The sequence below is a fragment of the Ailuropoda melanoleuca genome, chromosome 2 (assembly GCF_002007445.2).
Source record: "Ailuropoda melanoleuca isolate Jingjing chromosome 2, ASM200744v2, whole genome shotgun sequence".
In the NCBI taxonomy this organism is placed as follows: Eukaryota; Metazoa; Chordata; class Mammalia; order Carnivora; family Ursidae; genus Ailuropoda; species Ailuropoda melanoleuca.
The window spans coordinates 145,297,041-145,318,609 of NC_048219.1; the positions used below are offsets into that span (position 1 = coordinate 145,297,041).

General features: G+C 33.7%; 1 protein-coding gene across 1 annotated transcript in view; it reads left to right on the forward strand.

The window, feature by feature from the left end:
* Positions 1 to 21,569, forward strand: part of AGPS (alkylglycerone phosphate synthase) — a 136,649-nt gene that overhangs the window by 25,574 nt on the left and 89,506 nt on the right. Inside the window, exons 2-5 of the mRNA XM_034654787.1 lie at positions 5,206 to 5,295; positions 17,320 to 17,410; positions 19,504 to 19,624; positions 19,720 to 19,794. Of these exons, the coding sequence (XP_034510678.1) occupies positions 5,206 to 5,295; positions 17,320 to 17,410; positions 19,504 to 19,624; positions 19,720 to 19,794 (377 nt within the window). The remainder of the gene's footprint in view (positions 1 to 5,205; positions 5,296 to 17,319; positions 17,411 to 19,503; positions 19,625 to 19,719; positions 19,795 to 21,569) is intronic.

The window sequence follows — 21,569 nt, forward strand, 5'->3', positions numbered from 1 at the left end:
TGTCAGCGGGGAGCCTGCTTCTCCCTCTGCCTGCTGCTCCCCCTGCTTGTGCTCTCTCTCTCTGACAAAATAAATAAATAAAATCTTTTTTTTTCTTTTAAAGATTTTATTTATTTATTTGACAGAGAGAGACTACCAGCGAGAGAGGGAACACAAGCAGGGGGAGTGGGAGAGGAAGAAGCAGGCTCCTAGCGGAGGAGCCTGATGTGGGGCTTGATCCCAGAACGCTGGGATCACGCCCTGAGCTGAAGGCAGACGCTTAACGACTGTGCCACCCAGGTGCCCCATAAATAAATACAATCTTAAAAAAAAAAAAAAGAAATATTTGTAGGACCTGTAGATATGATATTTACATTTATTTTAAAATGTGTACATTTTAAATAAATTTAGGATTAATATTCTGTAGTTTTCTCCCCTCATTAGCCCCTTCTATTTCTAATGGTAACTCAGCTTCAATTTTTTTTTTTTTAAAGATTTTATTTATTTGACAGAGAGACAGCCAGCGAGAGAGGGAACACAAGCAGGGGGAGTCGGAGAGGAAGAAGCAGGCTCCTAGCAAGGAGCCTGACGCTGGGCTCGATCCCAGAACGCTGGGATCATGCCCTGAGCCGAAGGCAGACGCTTAACGACTGAGCCACCCAGGCGCCCCTCAATTTTTTTTTTTAATAAAAGAAGTTAGTAGGATTGTTATTTCAATTATAGGAATTTTTTTGTAGCAGATCTTTTCAGGGATATATTTGTTTTATTGATCAAATTCTTGGTATCTTTCTCAACACTTTTTTACTTCACTTTCATGATTTCCTTTAGGTTTTCTGGGTCTTGAGGTAATTAAGCACACAACCTGATAATAAGGATTTTTTTACTTATACATATTGTACTTCATATGGGATTAATTTGAATTTATCTGATACTGAGCATGGTTAGTTAGAAATCCAGCATCGAACTTGGTTTTGTCTCAGGTCATGATCTCAGGGTTGTGAGATCAGGCCGAGCAGTAGACTCCATGTTGGGTGGGGAGTCTGCTGGAGAGTCTGTCAGTCCCTCGCCCCTGTCCCTGCCCCCACGTGCATGCACTTGAGCTCTCTGTCTCTGTCTCTCACAAATAAATAAATCTTAAAAAAAAAAAAGAAGAAAGAAATCCAGCATTAAGGCTTAAGTTTCATACTTCAGTTTTTATTTATAAAATCTATGAGATCATAATATCTTTTTCTTATTGTTTAAACTGGCAAAGATAGATAAAAATTTGGTTTTCATCTGAACTAAGTAGGGAAGTATCCTTTATTAGAATTTTAATTATTGGAATTGTATTGGAAAAAAATTGTTTAGTTATCTCTCAGATGAATTTTTATTGCTAAGCCAAAATAAAATTGGGTTAAAGCATATTTTAATTTTCCATATTTTCTAATGAAAAAATATAATTAGAAATAATAATGGTAGAAACCATGCATTTATATCAGGATGCTTGGAATTTATTATTATTAGAGGAGGAGTAGTCTGACTCTGTATATGCAGACTTAAAAGTGAGTATCTCCCATTTTTAAGAAAGGATCTCTGAGTTTCATAATAATAATGTTAAATCTAAATATTTCAGTTTAAAATTGTGCAAACAACAGCACGGGCGGGGCGGGATTCAGAGTACTGAATATGTATACCGTGGGAGAATACTGCCACCTTGTGTATACATGATGCTATGTTATGTCTTCGTTTTCTTTTGTTACGCCAGCTAATAATACAAAGTGCTTCTTCGCCATTTGGTACTATGGTTAGATAAGTAAATGTGTAAAACGTTTGTTTTCTTTTTTTTTCATTTTTCATGTAGTAAAAGCATCCAACTTTTCTTTTTTCTTGGCAGGAGGAAGGGTCTTGTATTTTGAAGACATGAAATTTGGTGTAGTTAGTTCTAAGAATTAGAAAGCCTGAGGGATCAGTCTGTTTAATTGATCTCTGGGGTTAGTAGAAATGAATCAGTTTATTTGAATCTTATGGAATGTTGATGATTCTTTGATCGTTCTTCATTTTAGTGTTTGCCATGCTTTGGGATCATTATTCTGATCGCCAGAATTCATTATACTATAGATAAAGTAAGGGCATTGGACTTACACAGCCATAGTCCTTGATTTTTAAATGTCAAGTGCAGAAGAATGACTATAATAATAACATGGAATAGTGCTTTGAAAAATATTGATGTGATGAAAGAGAGGTTCCTTTAAATCATTTTGGTTACTTGAGGGCATGACTTAGTGGGTTTTAGATATTGCCTCTCACAGACTGGGGGTTCACTTTGTGATGCTCACAACTAGCTTAGCTATGTAGTCATGAGTGCTTCTCTGGGCATAAGTTTCTTCATCTGAAAAATGAGCAGTTGAACAGTTCAGGGTGATTTCTAAGAATCTTTTTAGCTTTAGAATTCTCTGACTGTAAAGTTTTACTATATTAACTTTTAAAATGTTAATGCTATAATTCCCTTCAGGTTACTCATTATATTTTTCTGTATAAGAAGTTATTTTGAAAGTTTAATGTAATCACATAGTTGTTTAACTATCATGAAATATATTAGTAATTTGAGGGGATACCTGTGTACAAACGTTTAATACCAGAAATCTAGGAAATTCGCCTACTTTTTATATAATATGTGGGGTACTTGAAGATATCAGAAGATTGATTTTGGGGTAACCTAGATTTTAAATATATACTATTTTCAGCAACATAACACTGTTGGGGGGACACAAATGGATTACAAATACCTACATTTCAACTTCTGGGAAGGCTCCAAAAGTTGGTATAAATATGGTAATGGTGTATAAATGGTAATGGTATGAATATCATAGGCAGAGATTTCTAGTTGAGATGAGAGAAAAAAGTACCTTTAGCCTATAGTTGAAAACTTGGGAGTTCTTTAGGCTATTACCCAACTGAAAATTTAAGGCTAGTGATTCTTCAGAATGTAAATCTCTTCATTTTTGAGTACACAGCAGCAGATATTTCCTGCTTCCCTTGATTCATTTTTCTTGTGCAGTGCTAAGAGTGAACACATGTAATCAGGTTTCATTTTTTACTTTGAGGCCATATGGGAATAATTTTTTAAAATTCTAAACATAATTCTAAGGAAAATGATTCTCATTGTTAAGCTATGTAAACATGCCAAATTCAACATCTGTACTGAAATAATTTCCCAGTTTCTAGTGATTGTAATACCAAAACAAAATGAGTATGTTGGTATTTTTCATTTATTTTGTGTAACACCAAACTATTGTTTTATAGAGTACAAACTTCATGACAAATGTTTAAATTCACTAATAAAATACAATTCACAAATAAAAATTTATGCCATATTATAAAACATTAAATAAAAATGTTAACTAAAATGTACATATCATCCTCATATAAATTATTATGGAAATACAAAATATTAAGTAAATTTTACTTCATAAAAGTGAAGAGAATATAATTATGAAAAAAATGAAGCAGATGATAACTTAATTGGTTTTTAGAAAATGTAATATTAAGAAAATGGGAAGTCAGTGGTGACATTAGCCATGAGGTTTTTCTGTAGAGATTTTCCCAAAATCTCTCTTCCAGAACCTCCCTCTACAATGGGGTGGGAATGTGAAATCAGAAGAAAACATTGGGTGATAGTTCATAACAGGCTCATGTATAAATCCAATCTCTGGATCAATACTCTTGAGATATTTTTGAACAGTTTGTTTTTATTTAGGGACTAGAGTTTTTATTGATAGCAAACCGTAGTTTTAAAAAGAGCATGCCTAGTTTCTTTTTTTTTAATTTTATGTATAGGTAGAGACCAGTTAATGACCTGTACTTGGTTCAGTTGTGCTATGTTAGTGTTCCATTTTTTTGAAAAGTCTTTGATTTGGATGAAGAATTATGATTATAATAAAAAGTTTCCTTGTCAGTAGACATATTGTTCTTCCTTGGGAATTACAGAGAATTAGAATGCTTTCTAATGAGTGTGTCTTTTTTTTATTTTGACATTTTAAAAAATGGAGATATAATTGACATGTAATTAATTTCAGGTGTACAACATAATGATTCAAAATTTGTATATATTGTGAAAAGATCACCACAATAAGTTTAGTTAACATCCATCACCACACATATTTACAGATTTTTTTCTTGTGATATATTTTGAAATTTTAATGCAGCAAATAACTTTCTGTATAGAGAAGAGTTTTCTTCAGTATTTTCGTCATAGACTGCATAATTGAATTTGCAATAAAATTTGTTATCCAGATACACTAGGGCACCATGCTAAAACGTAATAAATGCTGATAGAATACTTCAGTTTGGTTGTTTATTGTGTTCTGCACAGGCCTAGACCTATCTATTCTTATGTAATATTCAAAATTTAATGAGTCCTTTTTTTTTAAAAGATTTTATTTATTTGTCAGAAAGAGAGAGAGAGAGAGATCACAAGCAGGGGGAGCGGCAGGCAGAAAGAGAAGCAGGCTTCCTGCGATGAAGGACCCTGGGATCATGAGCTGAGCTGAAGGCAGATGCTTAACCTACTGAGCCACCCAGGCATCCCATTGAGTCCTTGATTCTGATGAAAATGATTTTTAAGACAATGAAATACTAACATTTTGGTAAATCAAAATACCATATTGTTTTAGAATACTAAAAACTGGTATAGTCATTAATTGTTATGTTAATATGTAGGTCAAGATAGAAATTGGTAGTTACATGGAAGTTGGAGGATTTAGAATGTTTGTAAACCCAGCTCTCATATTTTTTTATCTATTTTATTAACTGTCTGCTACTAGGAGTGTCATTACTAGTGAACTTACTCTGTAATTTGTTCTTTTTCATCATAGCAGATAAATAATTGTGATTTTTCTAATATATGCAAGAATTTGCTTCTTACTCAAGTTTTATTTTAATAGCAAAATTTCTTAGGCCATCCTATAATGTAAACCAATAACATATACAAATTGATGCATACTCTATATTTTTCTCTTGTTCCTTTTTTTTCCCTTTGAATGCATTAAATTTAGTTGTTTCATGTTGTGAAGCAGGTGCTGCTCATCAGAGTGATTCTGTATTTAAAAATATTAATACATCGACATTTTGATATACTATTAGTGGGATAAGGTCTTTTAAATGATTGTGGAAGTTAATATCAATGATATACTGTTAGTAATGAGATGTGTAGCATAGGTCTAACATATATCTTTTTATCATTACTAGGCAAGAAGTTATGAAATGGAATGGTTGGGGATATAATGATTCCAAGTTCTTCTTCAATAAGAAAGGCCAAGTTGAGTTGACTGGGAAAAGGTAAGTGGTTGGTTTATTCTTTTGTTCCTTTTTTTCCCTCTTTCTTTCTGTAAAAAAATTTTTAACGTAAATAACAAACATTATTATCTTAAATAATAGACATACATAAAAATAGGGTAATATGATGACTCCTCCCTCAATTTAAAGATATCAACATTTTGACATAATTGCTCCTTCTTTTGTCTGTGGTATTTTAAATTCTGGCATTGTCATGTCACTTCTAAATATTTACATATATCTTCTTTAAAAATATAAGGACCTAGTATTAGCTAATCATAATAGTACCATTATCATACTCCTCAAAATAAGAGAAATTTTATATCTGATTATCCAGTCCACATTTCCCCTGGTATCTAAAAAATGCCATTTTACAGGTAGTTTTTTGACTCAGGATCCAAAAAGGCCTATAGTCATTCTACCACCCAATCTCCATACCATTGACTTGTTCAAAATAACTCCATTTTTAGGACTGGGAATTTACTTTTGGGTGTGGGTTGTTATGGAACATGAACAATTTTAGGTCTTTGTGAATATAAATAGTATTTTAATTTTTAATTTTTAAAAAGATTTTATTTATTTGACAGAGAGAGCCAGAGAGCACAAACGGGGGTGGGTTGGGGAGGGGTTTGGAGGGGTGGCAGAGGGAGAGGGAGAAGCAGGCTCCCTGCTGAGCAGGGAGCCCGTGGGGCCTGATCCTAGGCCCCTGGGATCATGACCTGAGCCTAAGGCAGACCCTTAACTGATTGAGCCACCCAGGCACCCCATAAATAGTATTTTTAAAATTAGTTTTCTGGGCCGCCTGGGTGGCTCAGTCGGTTAAGCGTCTGCCTTTGGCTCAGGTCATGATTCTGGAGTCCTAGGATCGAATTCTGCATTGGGTTCCCTCCCGCCTAAGCAGGGATCTGCTTCTTCCTCTGACCCTTCCCCCTCTCGTGCTCTCTCTCTCTCTCTCTCACATAAATAAATAAAATCTTTTAAAAATCTTAAAAAAGGTAAAGTAAAATTAATTTTCTGAAATACATTAGGGAAGAAGTGATGAAGAAAGAACAATCATTTGTGTGTTAACTTTCACATTTCTGAAATATTTTTGGTAATGTGTGGATAAGAATTCTAAAGAATATTTGTATTGTTATTGTTCCAGATGCAGACAGAATTGTAAAATAAGTTCTTAGTTGAATTTAAGAACCGACCCTACCAAAGTTGGTATTTTGGGTTGTTTGTCTATTGAATTTTGATTTAACTTTTGAAAGGGCAGTGAATACAAATGCTAAGATTTGAATGCTGGGTCTATAAATAAAACTTGAAAGTAGGTAAACACACACACACAACTGGATCAGATATATTTCAAATCTGTTCCAGTATTGTGCTTTGACTTAATATCTGTTGGGCATTAATATGCTTAGGTTAATATTTTTGGTATATTGATATATTGAAATACCAGTGAGAAAAGTTTCATCCCTAGGAGAAGTTCTCTTTCTTGCCAACATAATCAGTCCAGTTTTCTGACTTAAACATACTTTGTACCTGAAACAAAACCTCAGGGATAGTAATTAGAAACTAATTTTAATAAAGGTATGAAATGTACATTTGACATTTGCTTTTTAATAGGAAAAATAAATATCTGTATTCTCATTCGCATCTTTAAGTGTGACTGGGCAGCATGTTGGTGGAGGCTTAGTTGAGAAATTGTGTAATTTAGGTAGAAGGAATTTTTTTTTTTTTAAAGATTTTATTTATTTATTTGACAGAGATAGAGACAGCCAGCGAGAGAGGGAACACAAGCAGGGGGAGTGGGAGAGGAAGAAGCAGGCTTATAGCGGAGGAGCCTGATGTGGGGCTCGATCCCATAACGCCGGGATCATGCCCTGAGCCGAAGGCAGACGCTTAACCGCTGTGCCACCCAGGCGCCCCTAGGTAGAAGGAATTTCTGGTTAAAATTAAATTTACCAGCGTTCTAGATGTTGAGTGTTTTGTGTTTTAAATGGAAAAATGTCTAATATAGTAGAAACTTACCTATTTAAAACCTGGCTTTGCAAAATCTCCTTGGGTAGGGAGAGTAAATCTTCTGAACTTAGAAAATCAACTTCCTCTCCTCTCTGACACTGTCTTCATTTTTTCTCTCTTTGGACCTTGAAAGTATGGCATCTTTATTTTATGGGAGGGGGCAAATTGTCACTTGTGCACAGTGCCACTGAAAGCATTAGACACCTACTGACTTATGTAGAGCACTGTAGGGCTATTTAGTGGTTTGTGTTGGAAGTCTTTGTATGCGAAATGAATAATCAGTCACAAAATATCACAAGTAATTATATTGCTAGTGCCATGGTTCAGAATCTGGTTCTTATTTCAGGTGTTCTGGCTCTTGATTTGTCAGTTTTCACAGAGAGGATCAGGTTGTAGAGGTCTGACATGTGTGCCACACTCAAGATACAGTCATGAAAAACATTAGAACCCCGATGTATTCATTTATGTTTAGATTATTCCTTTTTCCATATATAGAGTACTTGTTAACACCCTTCGTGATATTAAGATTTATGGGACATAAAATATAAAATATATTGTTTGGAGAGCATAGGTTCAGAGTAAAGGGGATGTAGTGTTCTCAAGAGAGTGGTCTCAAGAGAGATTTTTATCCAGGTTGTAATAGAACCAGAGAATGTATTTGTTTGGCTTCTGACTTTGGAAGATTGCTGTTCCTGCCACTCTAACCAGAATTAGTTCCTTAAAGATTCATTTCTTTGCATTAACTCCTGAATCAGGTCCAGTGGGAGAAAAGGAAAGAGAATAGGATGCATCTGACTGGCAGAGCCTGCAAGGGAGACCCGGAAAGCGGATGTTGGGCACGTTTGCTTTGGTGGAAGATAACCTTGGCTTCTCACTTAGACTCATCTAGAGGACAATTCTCCAAATACAGAAACGGAATTTAAATGCTCTGGGATTAAATATGTACTACATAAACCATTTAATAACTAAAACCAATGATTGAATAATATTCAGTTCCCATTTTTAGTGCTTACAGGAGTATCATTACCTTGTCATAGACAGGATAATAAGCCAGATTGAATTGGATCGTAGCTTTCTGTAAATTTAGTCTAGCCTCTTAGGGATAATGGTTGAATTAGTAGATTTCTCTGGTTTTTGTCAGAAAACATTTAAACATTCTTTAAGGTAGTAATAGCTATTATTTAATTGAGTGCCTACTGAATTATCTTAAAATAACCCCAAGATGGGTAGTGGTATTTTCTTAAAAGAATTAAGAGATTGAGGATGAGCGAGGTTAAATAGTTTATTTGAAGTCACTTGTTCAGCAGGAAATTGGGATTAAAACCCAAGTGTGTGTGTGTGTGTTTTTTTAAAGATTTTATTTATTTCTTTGACAGAGAGAGAAACAGCCAGCAAGAGAGGGAACACAAGCAGGGGGAGTGGGAGAGGAAGAAGCAGGCTCATAGCAGAGGAGCCTGATGTGGGGCTCGATCCCTTAACGCCGGGATCACGCCCTGAGCCGAAGGCAGATGCTTAACCGCTGTGCCACCCAGGCGCCCCAAAACCCAAGTGTTTTTAAGCTTTGCTCTTGTGCTGTTTTTATTGTACTGTGCTTCTGCAGATAAGCATATTCATCCATCATATTGATCTTGTTTTCTCTCCAAACTCTGAGAGCACTTTATAGTGACCTTCTACCTGCTATACACTAGCAAAGTAGAGTTAGTCATATTGTAAAAAATTACCCTGTGACAGAAATTCCTCTTTTTCCAGTGAAAGATACAGTGGAGAAGCAAAAGAAGGTTGTGATATTCTTAAAAGAGAAAATGGAATTTATGACTAGAGAGGATGAATTACAAGAAAACATTGATTAGGCTGAACAGTATTAATTCACCCTTTTGTATTAATAATATTAAATTGTGAGGACAATTTTTGAAATTCTTTGTAAAGACTTTTTATTCTGGCATTGTAGTGGACTGAACAAATTATAGACTTTTTGTCTCTGTAACTGCATAGAAAACATGAATAAAATATCCTAAGAGAGATATAAAACAGAGCTGGGTTGAAAAAGGGGAATTCTTAGGTGCCAGCAACCAAGGGTGAGTTTCAATGAAAATTTATGGGGATTCCCTTATTTCTGATCCAAAGACATTGAAAAGGTAAATTTTTGTAAGCAAATGTGGTTGATTTTGTATATTTTGGGAGGGTAACATTGACATTTCAAACCCAGCCATTAAATTAGTATATGTGCTGCCGAATCGAGCACTCCAGCCATTAAATTAGAAGCAGTTATTATAAGCTGTTTTAGATCTTTGGGGAAAATCGGAAGTTTTTTCCTGAACCCAGTCTTATCTTTTGAACATATTTACAATTTGTCAGGTTATAAATTCTTAGGTTTATTATCTTGCCATTCTTACCTCCTTCTAGGTAGAGCTCAGTTGAGTCCTCCTGGGTTTAAACAGCAGAAGGCAATACTTCAGAGCTAATGCTACACATTTCTCCAAACTAATATTTTTGAAAAGTGTCGTTATTCATTGACTTTAAAGGTATTAAGCATTAATTGGTGCTTACAAAGCACAAGTTAGTGTTTAAATGGAGAGAATTTATTTGGGTTTGTTGTGCTTTATATTTTCAGTGGCATAATTTTTCATTAGTTTTGTCTGATTATAAAAAGATTTTTAAATTGCTTAGCAATTATTATGGAACTCACTCTGAGGATTGATGGTTGTTTCTACTAACATTTTACTGCCTTTGCGCACTGCCTCAGAGTGAGAGTACTTTGTCTTTAGTCACAGTAAATCCTGATGTGCACTTCCTTCTTGGATATTTATGTTCACAGAATTTTCTTTCCACACAGTGATTCTTTGGTCTTGAATGCTTCCCCTGGTTCTGTATCTTCTACAATATAGTTTAATTCTGTCCTCAGGGAAGGTGGTGAGTTGATCTCACCTTATATTTTACAATATGAACCATTTCTTAAAATTCTCAAACTCATCTTCATTTGTGATAAAGATCCATCCAGGAGTCACCCTGTTTCAATAATTGGTATAGGTACCTGGCTTTTCTCTTATCATATTTCTGGCAAATGTTGCATGGTTCTTGCCCATATGTTCATCCTACCAATCAAGTGTCTTTGTAGCTTTGACTAAACTAGGTTGTAAATTTCTTCCTTCCTTCCTTCCTTCTTTCTTTTCTTTCCTCTTCTTTTCTTTTCTTTTCTTTTTTCTTTTCTTTTCTTTTCTCTTTTCTTTTCTTTTCTTTTCTTTTCTTTTCTTTTCTTTTCTTTCTCTTTTTAGGTTGTAAGTTTCTTAAGAACAGAGTTATAATACCAATTCTTTGTGTCCTGCAATGCTCAGTACAGTCCTATGAGTGTTAAATGCTTACTTTATAGTTTTGAAAGTAAATCTAAATTATTTTAGTGTAATGTAATAATCAAGTTATTACATGGCTATTTCTTAAATTAAAAACCTCTAATTCCTTTAACTTTTTAAATAATATTTCTTTTCAGTCAGTTTACTTCTTTAACTTCAGAGTTTTCATTTTTACTTCATGATATTTTTTGAGATTTTTGGAACCCTTGTCGGTATGCTAGGCTTTATGATTATTAAGTCAGGCTTCCTTTACTGTTTTTCAAATCCCAGAGCATTAGATGCAAGAAAAAGTACAGTTGAAATGTTTACATTCTGACATGATTTTTTGAGCTGTATGTTTTGTGCAGGAATTGTAGATAATGGAGCAAAGTCTTTTTTTTTCTTTTTTTTTTTAGAAGCATAGTTTTTCTTTTTTCTTTTTCTTCTTAAAGATTTTATTTGAGAAAGAGAGTGAGCGAGTGCACATGCATGAGTGGGGGTGGAGCAGAGGAAGAGGGGGAAGCAGGCTCCTCGCTGAGCAGGGAGTCTGATGCAGGGTTCAATCCCAGAACCCCGAGATCGTGACCTGAGCTGAAGGCAGACACTTAACCAACTGAGCCACCCCTAAGGGAGCAAAGTCTTAAATCAAATATTCTGCCACACAAGATACTTCTTCAGAGTCCAAAATACTGTGCATTCAGATATGAAAATATATTGTGTTTGTCTTAATGGTAGAATGTAATTTTAAATTTTACACATGGCAGTAATACCAACTCTATATCTATTAATTCAGGTATGTTGAAGGTGGTCACTTTTTTATTTTATGGATAATGTTATTTGTGAATTAAGGGATTCACAAAGGTCTGAGTGTGATTCTGTCATGAATATCAAGGGTCTAATATATTTTATGAAGACGCAGATTAATTGTACATTTAACATGTAAAGACCCAGCATTAAAACCTGATAGTTCCAAATTGGTCTTTTTGTAGGATATGACTAACACACAATGGCATATCTGTTGATAACCAGCTTTCCAGAATTTGTACTTTTACCTAAGTTGAAGTGAAGATTTTATATGCTGAATATCTGTAGGTGTTTTAGCTATGAGTCCCATACTCTCTTTTATTTCAATTTCTTTAGATTTATGAAAAAGGTATTATGATACAGTACTTCAAACATACCATTTCAGTTTTATTTTTAGCACTTGTGATTTTTTTTTAACATAAAGAAACTTGTTTGATTAAAACATACATGTTCTTCATGTTTTTTCCTTTCCACTGTCATTTTTGTTTGTTAATGTTTATGTAAAGACTGATTTGACAATTTTGGATAGGGTTTTTGTTGTATAATTTGAAGTTAACATGAGGAGTGACACCCACTCAACCCTTGCTGTGTAACTGTTAAAATTACGTGACAAAATGAGTGCTTTTTGTCACTTCCAATTAAACATTCCTTTGGATGGGGCCTAGTACCAGCTTTTAAAATATTGAATTCTGCATTATTATAAATATATATTTAGTTTTGGTAAAGAGTTTATATACTACCCACTGGGTTTTTAAAATTTCTATCTTTGTGAAATCAAAATAATCTTTTGAGGCTAGTTGCTAAATGCTTTGCCAGTACTCAAGCTCTGATGAAATGAGTGGGAAATAACCTTGAGCAAACATTATACTTTGAACTTTTTAAATAATTTGCTTCACATAGATGTTAAGACCAATTTATTGTTTATTCTGATTTGTTGTCAGTTTATTATTATTTTTTAAATTGTTTTTTTGATCTGGAATGGAAACTGACCACTGGAGTATTGCTTCTTTTCTCCATTTAAACACACACACACAGAGGAATTAAAGATTGCTATAGGGCCATTTAAACTATCATCTTGGAAAAAATTAATTTTGATGTTACTTCCTATCAGATACAGAGATCAATTCCAGATAGATCGTACACCTCATTGTATAAGCTAAAACTGTAAAATTGCTAGGAGAATATATAGAATGTCTTTCTGAATTTGAGGTTGTCAAAAAGCAGAGAACAAAAAGTGCTAACTTTTATAAAGGAAAAAAGATGAATCAATTAGACAATATTAAAATATAAAACTTACTTTCATCAAAAGACTCCTTTAAGAGAATGAAAGACAAGTCATAAAGTAAGACAAAATATTTAATACATACATCCTTGATTTCAGAATATATAAATAATTCTTATACATCGATGAGAAAACAATAGTAACCCAATGGGAAAATGAGCAAAAGATGAACTGGCATTGAAAACGGAATATCCAAATGGACAATAGGTACATGAATAGAAACTCAAACCCATACATAACCAGCGAAATTCAAATTAAAATGGTTAAGAGATTACCAGTAGAATGTTTCACATTAAAAAGAACTACAGCACCAAGTGTGGGAAGAATGTGGAGTAAGTCCATATATCATTGTTAGTGGTAAACATGTTGGAAAATTTACCTACCAATATCTACTAAAGGTGAACATATGCATAGGCCATGGCCTGGAAATTTTAGTCTAGTTATATACCCATCAGAAAAATGTGATACATTCTTCAGAAAACAAGTTCAAGAACGTCCTTGAGGGCACCAAAAACTAAATAACACTATTGTCTATCATCTGTACAGTGGATAAAGAAACTGTGCTATCCCCACACAGTGGAATTAAGCTGTGGAAGTGAATGAATGTTAACAACATGTATCAACGTAGAGGAATCTCACAAATATAATACTCGAGCAAAAGAGGGCTATCACAAAAGAGTACATTTTATATGATTTCATTTATATAAAGTTCAAAAACAGTCAAAATTACTCTGTAATGTTAACAGGATAGTGATTCCTTTCGTGTGAGGGAAGGCAGTGTGCCTGGAAAGGGCATGGAGGGGAGTGTTTCTGGGGTACTGGTAAGTGTTCTATTTCTGGATCTGAATGCTGATTACATGGGAGGTTTTACTTTGTAAAAATTCATTCAGCTCTGCATTTATTTGTCTATATTTTTGAATGTATGTCACTCTTCAGTATTTTATAAGTAAGATATTTATAAAATCAAACAAAAATAAAGCAGCTATAATAGAGTTTAATTTGGCTGTCCCATCATTTTGTTGGGGGAGTAGAGAAGTTGCAAGAACATTATAGTGAAAAAATTTACTGAATATAGGTACCATGATTTTATAAATATCATTCATAAAGAATTTTAGAATAACGATCTCACTTGGAATGCTAGTAAGGGAAGAATCAGATGAAAGGCAGCATCGTATAGTGGTTAAAAGCACAGACTGAAGCCTTATTTTATTTTTTAAAGATTTTATTTATTTATTTATTTGACAGAGAGAGAGACAGCCAGCGAGAGAGGGAACACAAGCAGGGGGAGTGGGAGAGGAAGAAGCAGGCTCCCAGCGGAGGAGCCTGATGCGGGCCTCGATCCCAGGACCCCGGGATCACTCCCTGAGCCAAAGGCAGACGCTTAATGACTGAGCCACCCAGGCACCCCTATTCCCTGGTTTAGATCCTAGTTTTGTACCTTACTAGCTATGAGACCTTGACTAAGTTACTTAACATCTTAGGTTAATATCTGTGCTTTACCTTCCTCATCTATATAATAGGGATAACAGCACCAACCTCATAACATTATTGTAAGTTAATATACATAAAACACTTAGAACAATGCCTGGCACATGATAATGCTATGTGTTTATTAATAAACAGTTTAAAGTCTGTTTTAAAATACACATTTTAAAATGTTGTTTTGGTCTTTTCAGAGAGCTATTATATTAGTGCTGTTATAACACATTGGATCATTATTGTTTGCATATCAGCCTTCTTCACTACACTAATCTAGGGTAGGATACTTATTTTATCTCTTTATTTTTAGCACTATTGCTATTTAATATTTTGCTGCCTCTGACAAGTATTTCCCAAACTGGAAAGCTGGATTTCTAAGCACTTGAGTTTTTTTTTTTTTTTTTTTAAAAAGATTTTATTTATTTATTCGACAGATAGAGACAGCCAGCGAGAGAGGGAACACAAGCAGGGGGAGTGGGGGAGGAAGAAGCAGGCTCATAGCGGAGGAGCCTGATGTGGGGCTCGATCCCATAATGCCGGGATCACGCCCTGAGCCGAAGGCAGACGCTTAACCGCTGTGCCACCCAGGCGCCCCAACACTTGAGTTTTCTGCATCGATCTTCTCATATATATATATGTATTTATATTTATATATTTATATATATATAAAATTTAGGATTTTTTGTGTATATAAATTAATGTTCATAGTTCATATAAACTATTTAAGGATTGGGATGGAAAATGTACGAAACGAAATCTGAGTAGCAAATCTAGTTTTTTTCATATTCTTCCTACTCTATAGAGCTCTTTTGTATGTTTTAAATTTCTTGTATAATGTCGTGTAAAATCTGGGTACCTTGCAAATCTATAGGTTTATTTACTGTTCCATGTTCTTTTTTATAGTTGTCACATCATAAACTCTGTGACACAGTGATAGAATTTTTTTTTGTTCTTTTGCTATTTTTATATTTCTGTTAATTCAGTTAGTTAACATATAATGTATTATTGGTTTCAGAGGTACAGGTCTGTCACTCATCAGTCTTATAGAATGCCCAGTGCTCATTACATCACATGCCCTCCTTAATGTCCATCACCCAGTTACCCTCTCCCTCTACCCCTCCCCTCCAGCAACCCTCAGTTTATTTCCTATGATTAAGAGTCTCCTATGGTTTGTCTCCCTCTCTGGTTTCATTTTGTTTTATTTTTTCCTCTCTTTCCCTATGATCCTGTTTTATTTCTTAAATTCCACATATGAGTGAGATCATATGATTGTCTTTCTCTGATTGACTTATTTCGCTTAGCATAATACTCTCTAGTTCCATGATAGAATTTTTAAAAGTCTTAAGTATTGGAAAGAAATTAAGAAAAAAATAGTCATTTATATTTAGCCACATATTTACTCTTTCTGTTATTATTTATTCTATCTTGAAGATTTCAGTTTATATTAAGTGTTGTATTTCCTTCAGCCTAGAAATCACTTTAGCATTTCTTATAGTATAGGTCTGCTGGCACCAGGTTCTCTCAGTTTTCATCTGAAAATGTCTTGGTTAACTTTTATTTTTGAAGTATGTTTTCATCAGATACAGAATCTATCTAGGTTGACATTCTTTTTCTTCCAGCACTTTAAAAATGTTGTTCAGTTTTTTTCCTGGACTTCACTGTTTCTGATGAGAAGCTGGTCATAATTTTTATTGTTATTACAGTATGCAATGTGTCATTTTTCTCTAGATTTAACATTTTCTTTCTCCCTCTTTTTCTCTGTCTTTTAAATTGCAGTTTGACTGTGATGTGTGTAGTGTGAGTTTCTTTGCATTTATCTTTTTAGTGTCCTCTGGCCTTCTTGAATTTGTAAATGTATGTCTTTCATCATTTTGGAAACTTTTTGCCATTTTTTTCTTCAAATATTGTTTTACTACATTTCCCTCTTCCCCCTCCTTTTCCTTTTTTTCCTTTTTCCTTTTGTTCCTCCTTTCTCCCATATAGGGACTCTATATGTATGTTATGTATATTATATATATGTTAGTCTTTTGCTATTGTTCCATAGGTCTTTGAAGCTCTGTTTATTTTTTCAATCCTTTGCTCTTCAGATTCTATATGTTTTATCGCTTTATCTGTATACACACTGACATCTCTGGTCTGCCCTTCGTTCATTCAATGAATTTTTAAGAGTTTTAATTATAGAAGTTCTTTTTTTTTCTTTTTACAGTTTCTGTTTCTCTGCTGAGATTTTTTTCTTTCTCACTGGGAACATAGTTTCCCTTTTGTCCTTTAACATAGTTATAGTTGTTTTAAAATGGTTGTGTGCTACTTCCAGTGTCTTAAATCTTCTTAGGGTCGGTCCCTATTTATTGCCCTTTCTCTTGATTATGGGTTACAGTTTCTTGTTTGTTTGTGTCTAGTAATTTTGGAGTACATTTTGGACAATGTTAATGGTCTGTTGTAGAAACTCTGTATTCTATTATGTTCTTCTGAAGGAGCTCTATTTATTTTTTTAACGTCAAGTAATTAACTTGACTATTCTCAAATTCCCATTTCCCTTTGTGGTGGTGAGCAACCAAGTTCTTTTAAGCTTAGTTAGGCTGCTTCAAGTCTGCTCCATATGTGTGTAATTCACGGTCAGTCAGGCGTTTGAACAGAGTTTATACATACATCACTTTCTGACTCTCTCCTTTTCTGGGATTTCTCTATACTCTTCCCAGATGTTGTGTTCACTGTAAACACTGCCTCCTGTTTTTTTTAAGATAGGAAGACAAGAGATTTTCTGTATTCTTGTTTCCTTTTATGGTACCAGCTGGGCTATCCCTCAGTCTAAAACCTGTTTTAAAAATAAAAAAAAAAAAAACCCTGGAAACTCATGTAATGCTGTTTCCTTTTTATAAGTGTATCACACGCCCTACCCCCTATTATTGCCTGCTTTTGTCTGTCTGTACTGCCTTCAGAGTTGTGTTTTGTTTTTGTTTTCGTCAAGAGTTTATGGTTATATGTGTGTGTGGGGGGGTTTGATGGGAACTACTTGACATTACAAAGCTAATGATAGAAACTACTTGACCATTACTAGAAGCCAAAGCTAAGATTTAAATTTAAATGAAGATTCCTTACTCTAATGTTTTATCTTCTTTGTAATCTTAGGTACCCTCTTAGTGGTATGATTTTACCAACTTTTAAAGACTGGATCCAAAATACCCTTGGAGTAAGTCTGGAGCATAAAACTACCTCTAAAGTAAGCAAATAAGAATGGTTACTAATATATTTAAGTTTGTGTGGGTGTGTTTTTGTGTGCTTGGACCTGTGTTTAATCCCAAATCAGTTAGATTTATCTTTGTAATTTGTTATAATTGCTTTAATGCATTTGTTGTGATTTTTTTGTTGTTGTTGTTAAGAAATTTACTGGTTCAATTGGCCTTGCTAGGTTTTCTAGGGGTGACTTTTCAGCATCACAGATCTAGATCCTAATCTCGGAATTTATCTGAGATTTGTCTGGTAAACTTTTTATTTTCTCTGAGCCTCAATTATCCTAATTTGAGAAATGAGAGCAATAACTGTTCTACCTTTCATAGGGTGGTAGTGAAGTGCAAATGAACTAATTCTGTGGGAAGACTGTTACAAAAGTATTATAAGTTGCTGTTAATGTTAGGATATTTAATGGACTGACAGTAATCCAGTATTAATATAGGATAATTCAAAATAAAAATGTAATATTACATTTAATATCAAAGCATTTAGAATATTAGAAGACTTACAAAAAAGTAAAAATTTGATTAAGATATGAGTGATAGTTTGTTCATGTAGTTTCACTTTTCTTAAGCTGGGGTTAAAAAACTTTAAACTGTATTCATATCAAACTAACAAAATAGCATTTCTTTATGTTATTATGGTTTTTTTATTTATTATTTGCTATGGCATGGTATTTTGCATGTCCCTCTAAATTGGATATAAGTTCTGTAAGTGCAGGGACTGTGGTTTATACTATATTCTCTACTGTATCCAACATGTTATTAAGGACTATAGGTATTCAGTGAGTACTTGTTTGGTTTATTTCTAAATCCACAGTTACATTGTGTTCTACTAAGTAAATTATGTTAATAACTAATTCTTACCCCTCCTAAACCAAATTTTTTCAACTTTTCTTAAACGATTTCTTTTTTTATTTCCTTAATTCTTTCTTTTGACTATTTGTAATTACTTTTTTTTTTACATTGATGCAATCTGTATACCATACTCAGAAATTTCACCAGTTTTACATACACTTTTTTTTTCTGATTTTGAGCCCTTTCAAATTTTTAATAACAAAATAGTAATATGTATGTTTTGTTGGGGTTCTTATGGTCATTTCTTTTCATTATAGCATAAATTCCTTGAGGTCAAGATTTTTTTCCCTGATTATCTCACTGCTGTATCCCCAAGGCCTAGAATAGTGCCTAGCATATAACACACACTCAATAAATATTTCTCATATAATTGAATATTAAATACAGACCCTTTAATAAGATAATAACACTATATAAATATCATATATATATATATATTTTACACATATATATATATTTTCTTTTTTCCATAGGGTTTTTTTTTGTTTTTTTTAATAGCAGATTTGATTTGGCCAGACTCTTCTTATATGGTAGGCAGGTTTTCGGTGCTTTTCACAAAAATTATGACATTTAACCTTTGTTCCTTATGGTGGCTGTATAAATTTAGTGGTGATGATCTCATTTAACAGATGAAGAAGCCAAGGCCCAGAGAAGTTGGGTGACTTCCCCAGTGTTGCATAGCTTTAAAGATTTTTTTTCCAGCTTACCTATTTGTTGAAATTAAGTATCAAATTGTAATTATGTTATGAGTTTTAAAGCAGTTCCGTGAAAATGTACCTATTACTACTTATGAGGTTTCTTGTTGATCATTTTAAAATAGTAATTGAAGTATAAGAAATGGTAAATTTTATCTACAGGTGAAAACGTAGATGTTGAAAAAAGTAGCTTTCCCCCAGTTTCCTTGATCTAAAATGAAAATTTGAGACTTTGCCATCTTCTCTGTTCTTGATTGCAATCTTCAGAAACAAAGAAAAAGTGGGCCATAGATGCAAAAGAGGAAGAAACATATGGCTTCTATAACTTATTTTACAGAATGTGATTAACCAGACCATTTATAATTTATTATTGTCACAGAGTTGGTTTCCATATGTGTTACTTGGTATTTTCTCATGCTTTTGTCTCAATTTGGATATTAAAAATTTACATTTTATGGTCACTCTCCCTAACCAGGTATTCAAAATTTATTTTCTAGAAATAAGTCAAAGAAACTAATTTTATTTTCTAGGCATCCTTAAATCCTAGTGATACACCCCCTTCTATTGTAAATGAAGATTTTCTTCATGACCTTAAAGAAACTAATATTTCATATTCACAAGAAGCAGATGATCGCGTATTTAGAGCTCATGGTAAGCAACTTTATATAAGCACTATTTGATTTTAATTTTAAAATTTCCTATAATTTAAGATGTTTCTACATGTTCTTTTTTAAACTGCAAAACAGGTCATTGTCTTCATGAGATATTTTTGCTCAGGGAAGGAATGTTTCAGCGAATTCCTGATATAGTTTTATGGCCAAGTAAGTCCTTTTTTTCCTTTGTATCATTAATTTAGTATTGTGAAATCTTAAATAAATTTGGTATTGGAAATATGTACTTCAAAACATAGGAGTTGTAAAAAGTACAGGTAGCTATATTTTTAAATTTTACCAAAAGTCATATAATTCTTTCTTGATCTGATCATCCTGAACTGTTGGTTTTCATGATTGATTTTGCTGTTGATGACTATATCTTCATTTTAAATGTTAATATCATATTGGGAGGTCAGTTAAAAAATGATTTGTGGTTAGTTTGAAAGCTTAATGAAATTAGTATCGATCAATGATATATTCAGAGGTAGAGAAACTCTTTAACTATTGATTCCTGCAAATTCGTTGTAGTAATTTGTTGATATCAGCTTGTGGCCTAAAAAGCATTATGTCCAAATGGTGAAACAAGTTGTTTAAGATACCCATTGTCTTTGATATAAATAATTAAATTCTGAAAAATTAATATCATTCATGATTTTGGCTTGAGATAGAGGATAGATGAGCTTTGTGTTGTTATTTTGCTCTTGCTGATGATTAGGCAGTCAGTATGTTTATGTATATGATTTTTATACCTATCTTTTTGTAGAAAATTTAAAGCGGAATTGGTATATTGTACCTTACTGTCCATAATTACCATTTAAAAAAAGTTGCAGCGATCTAGTCCTTTTTCCTCTTCAGATTCTATTAAAGGAGTAGATGGGGTTTATTTTAAAAAAATTGGCTCATCTGTTTTTAGATATGTCCCTTTACTTTACAGGGAGTATCTGAAGGAGAAAATCATACTTTGATAGGAGGGAGGTGACATACACAGGAGGAAAATCCAAGAGCATACGTAGCTGAGATTAAATTACTTTCCTGATACTTGTGGTGTATATTCTCCCAGTATTCTTTTAGAAGCTTTAGGCTACTTCTTTTTTCTTTTTTTTTTTTTTNAAGATTTTATTTATTTATTTGAGAGAGAGAGACAGCCAGCGAGAGAGGGAACACAAGCAGGGGGAGTGGGAGAGGAAGAAGCAGGCTCGTAGCAGAGGAGCCTGATGTGGGGCTCGATCCCATAACGCTGGGACCACGCCCTGAGCCCCCTGAGCCGAAGGCAGACGCTTAACGACTGTGCCACCCAGGCGCCCCTAGGCTACTTCTTTAGCAAGATTTGGGGAAGATACATTCCATTTTTTTACTGGAAAAAATGAAAGCAAAATTAATCAGTTTTCATTTCCCATAGGAAACCTTAATAGACCATCTTTTGATATATCTTGAGTAGAACTTCAAGCGTGCCTTCTAGGTATTTTCTTCATGTGTCTGACTATTAAAATACTGAGAAATTACCATAATGAAAATGTAGGTTTTGCTTTAGGAAATATAAATATTTCTAAAAATCCTGATTTAGGAAACATGCAGAATTAGTCTGTTGTTGCACAATTTTCTTTGTTCTGTAGAATCTGTTCCATTTGGCAGTTCCCTCAAAACCTTGTGCTTTTTTTTTTTCCCGTATCAGTTTTCAAATCAGGCCCTTATCAATGCATAGCTGGATTTTTGTTAATAGCCTATAAGGTTCTCTCTTATGCTTCAAGTTTCTTGTTCCTCCAAGCCTCCCATATACTCTTGAGAGGTTAGTTTTTCTAAAATACTCCCTTTACCATCATGTTCCATACCTCAGGAATCTATATGAATAGTGTATAGGTGCCTAAATCAAGTTTATACTTTTATTCTGTTGAATCTTCCAGTATAATGACATCTTGGAAATAGCTGTGTTTTGGTCCCCCCCC